At 45.0% G+C, this 4,279-nt stretch overlaps 1 protein-coding gene across 1 annotated transcript in view; it reads left to right on the top strand.

Annotated features, from left to right (window-relative positions):
• Positions 1–1,317: 1,317 nt before the first annotated feature.
• LOC108797137 (E3 ubiquitin-protein ligase TRIM39-like) overlaps positions 1,318–4,279 on the top strand; it is a 10,601-nt gene continuing 7,639 nt past the window's right edge. Inside the window, exons 1-4 of the mRNA XM_018568711.1 lie at positions 1,318–1,549; positions 1,734–1,836; positions 2,433–2,590; positions 2,775–2,877. Coding sequence (XP_018424213.1) covers positions 1,318–1,549; positions 1,734–1,836; positions 2,433–2,590; positions 2,775–2,877 — 596 coding nt within the window. The remainder of the gene's footprint in view (positions 1,550–1,733; positions 1,837–2,432; positions 2,591–2,774; positions 2,878–4,279) is intronic.

Here is a 4,279-nt window from a genome sequence, read left to right as displayed (position 1 = left end):
GTGGATTCAGAGTCTTCTTCAGTTCCAACAACGTTCCAGAGCAGAGGAACCTCACCGGTATCTTCTCCAACCCAACCCGTGGAGCCCATATCACCTCCGTCCTCTAGAGGAGAAGAGACAATGTCACCAAGGAGCAATACGTCTGCTGTGGGATCCATTACAAGAAACAATAACATTACATCACCTACCATGACACCAGAGGCCGTCACTCCACCTTCTCCTGGTCCTGGTCCAGAGACTGATTCCACCACACTTCTGGTCACCTCAATGCCATCTCCCACCATGACAATGGAAATGCACCATACATTACCCTATAATACCAGAAATATTGTCACCAGCACATCTGGGTACGAGGCCAAAGTTTCATCTGCTGTAACCTATCCTCAAACGTTCTCAGCATCATCAACTGCCACAACTGCACCACCTTACCCACAAACGTACCCAACATCAACAACGGCCACAACTGCACCACCTTACCCACAAACTTACCCAACATCAACAACGACCACAACTGCACCACCTTACCCACAAACTTACACAACATCAACAACGGCCACAACTCCACCAGCTTATCCTCAAACTTACCGAACATCAACAACGGCCACAACTGCACCACCTTACCCACAAACTTACCCAACATCAACAACAGCCACAACTCCACCAGCTTACCCACAAACTTACCCAACATCACCGACTGCCACAACTGCACCAGCTTACCAAAAGACGTACCCAACATCACCGACTGTCACAACGGCACCAACTTACCGACAAACTTACCCAGCCTCATTGAGTGCCACAACTGCACCGACGTTTGTGTCTACCAATGCAGTGTCAGTGGCAGCCACAACAAAAACAGTTATTTCTAATGTGTCAGTTGCCTCATCACTAGGAGCCAAAACTGTGCCAATGTCATCTAGTATTACCAACTCTACATCACCATCTACAGCCCCTGCAACAATGGCGGCTCTAACGAGTCTAACCACATCACTGGGAACCAAAACAACACTATTACCACCTAATATAACCAGCTCACCATCACCATTTGTATCAATGCCACCTAATATTGCCAACTCTACTTCACCAAATACCACACCTGCACCGGTGATGGCATCTACGACTCTGATCCCTTCACTGGGAAACCAAACATCACCCTTGCCATCTAATGTAATTAGCTCAACATCACCAACTATCAGATCTGCACCAATGACTGCTATAACGAGTCCGACAGCATCACCGGGAGCCACAACAACACCATTGCCGTCTACTTTAACCACCTCAACATTACCATTTGTAACAAATCCACCAATGACACCTAATATGACCAACTATACATCACCAGCTACCACGGTTCCACCAATGTCCAATCTGTCTCTTCACACTACAACGGCCAGAACCGAACCAACTTCATTTAATGTCACCAACTCAACATCACCCTCCACCACCACGGCTGTACCAGTTGGCAACACTGCCAAAAATATAACTGATGACACTACGGAAATGCAACCTACAGAGACTTGCCGCTTGGGAAACTATGAGCCGCACTGCAGAGGTAAGAGGAAGAGGCGGAGTCTCTTGATGTACTGTACATGTATGTAATCTGTTCCTTTATATTACATGTTGCACTTCTTTGTTACTACGCTGCTCCATTTATCTTATCTTAGTCCTCGGTGATACATGGTACTTCCGTGTATGAGGGAGCATGTGACCTTCTCCCCTTACTCCTCAAATTGCAGTTACAGGGAAGTCTGGAATGCCGATGAGCCCGGGTCGCCTTTATTACGGATTGGCTTTGATGACCCCAAACCTGGTCCTGGTCCTGGTCCTGATATTAGACATGTGCGATTCGTTTCGTTAAGAACCGAAATTCGTACGAAATCCTGAAATTCGTAAATTCGGAAGCATCCGAAATCCAAATTGCAGTTTCCGAATTATATCTGAAATACGAAATTCCGTTAACGGATTTCGGATCCGAATTTCGTTGAAACGGGAACTAATATCACCCCTGTAAATGAGGTTGAACAACATGACAAGATTTTTTTTTAATCCGAAATACGAAATTCTAGAGCTGCAGCTAACGATTATTTTCAAAATCGGTTAGCCGATTATTAAGTTCGATTAATCGGTTAATCGGATAAACTATAAAATAAAGTTTAAAAAATGGCTCCAGTGATGGGACTACTAGTTTGTATTGAGGTTGTAGTCCATCACAGGAGCAAGCTTGGAGCGGTGGAAGTAAAAAAGAAAAAAAGATAGTGTGGTGTGCAATATAGTGAAATGGAAAGTGTAAAATTATACAGCAATGCATGCAGAATGGCAACGGTTATAGAGGACTACAAAACCCAGCAAAAGCACATTATACAGCACAATGCAGAATACCGCCATACCACGGTTCCACCAATGTCCAATCTGTCTCTTCACACTACAACGGCCAGAACCGAACCAACTTCATTTAATGTCACCAACTCAACATCACCCTCCACCACCACGGCTGTACCAGTTGGCAACACTGCCAAAAATATAACTGATGACACTACGGAAATGCAACCTACAGAGACTTGCCGCTTGGGAAACTATGAGCCGCACTGCAGAGGTAAGAGGAAGAGGCGGAGTCTCTTGATGTACTGTACATGTATGTAATCTGTTCCTTTATATTACATGTTGCACTTCTTTGTTACTACGCTGCTCCATTTATCTTATCTTAGTCCTCGGTGATACATGGTACTTCCGTGTATGAGGGAGCATGTGACCTTCTCCCCTTACTCCTCAAATTGCAGTTACAGGGAAGTCTGGAATGCCGATGAGCCCGGGTCGCCTTTATTACGGATTGGCTTTGATGACCCCAAACCTGGTCCTGGTCCTGGTCCTGATATTAGACATGTGCGATTCGTTTCGTTAAGAACCGAAATTCGTACGAAATCCTGAAATTCGTAAATTCGGAAGCATCCGAAATCCAAATTGCAGTTTCCGAATTATATCTGAAATACGAAATTTTATGTCGATTAGTTGTTGCAGCCCTACGAAATTCAGATCCGCTGCTGCTGAGGGTTTCATTACAATACACAGGCAGGAAATACGAAATTCCGTTTGTTAATATTGGAGTTGATGGTATTTTTTTTTTAAAAATCCGAAATATGAAATTCGGATCCGAAATCCGTTAACGGAATTCGTATTTCGTTTTGGTTGACCAATCAGAGGTTTTCTCTTCTGCTGCTGAGAGTTGCATTACAATACACAGGCAGGAAATACGAAATTCCGTTAACGTATTTTCGTTCCGTTACGAACATTCGTTATGATGAAGTTAAAAAGCAAAAATACCTTTGTTAATATATTGGAGTTGATGGTAGTCTTTTGTTTTTTTTTATCCGAAATACGAAATTCAGATCTGAAAATTTCGTATTTCGGATAAAAAAAAAAAAACTGCCATCGACACCAATATTAACAAAGGTATTTTTGCTTTTTAACTTCATCATAACGAATGTTCGTAAAGTTACGAAAATATGACGAAACTAACGAAAATCCGTATTTCGTACGAATCTGAATTGAGTTTCGGACACGAATTACGAAATACGAAATAACGGATATTCCGAAACGGAACAAATTTTTTGATGGCGCACAAGTCTACTCAGCTCCGTGGAAGGATCGGTGCTGCGTGTGATTAGTACGCAGCCCCCGTCCTTCTCTATGGGAGTACGCCGCCGTACGCCGCCCTACGCTCATCCCAAGTACAGGTCCGTTCAGGTGCGAGTATCCTGGCTCAGACGCAGACAGGACCCATCCTGTCAGCGTACTAGTACGGACACTGGCACCCGAACGGACCTGTACTTGGGATGAGCGTAGGGCGGCGTACGGCGGCGTACTCCCATAGAGAAGGAGAGGGGCTGCGTACTAATCACACGCAGCACCTGTGCTTCCCGGGAGCGGCCCGATACGGCCATTGCACGCAGCACGGAGGAGCTGTACGTGCCGGACGATTCCAGTGTGAATGAGGCCTTATGGTGACGTATTTCCGGTTTTGTAACAACAAAAAACAAAGAATAGAAAGCTGTACAAAGCAAATATTTTGGATGATGGAGTTCACCTTGAAGGGATATTCCGAAACGGAACAAATTTTCTGATGGCGCACAAGTCTACCTGGTATGAGGTGCGGCGATGTATCGGTGTTGTCCTCTCATATGCAGTACAGGAAGCAGATGTTACACAATCCTAACACATGCAGGACCGGATTTACCCTTCCTGCTGCCCCAAGGCCAGTTCCCGCAATGCCCCCCCCCCGCGCTCG

This window comes from Nanorana parkeri, unplaced genomic scaffold, assembly GCF_000935625.1.
Source record: "Nanorana parkeri isolate BGI_ZX_2015 unplaced genomic scaffold, ASM93562v1 scaffold1232, whole genome shotgun sequence".
NCBI classification, from domain to species: Eukaryota; Metazoa; Chordata; class Amphibia; order Anura; family Dicroglossidae; genus Nanorana; species Nanorana parkeri.
The sequence above is the reverse complement of the archived record's forward strand: the minus strand, read 5'-3'. Positions and strand labels throughout refer to the sequence as shown.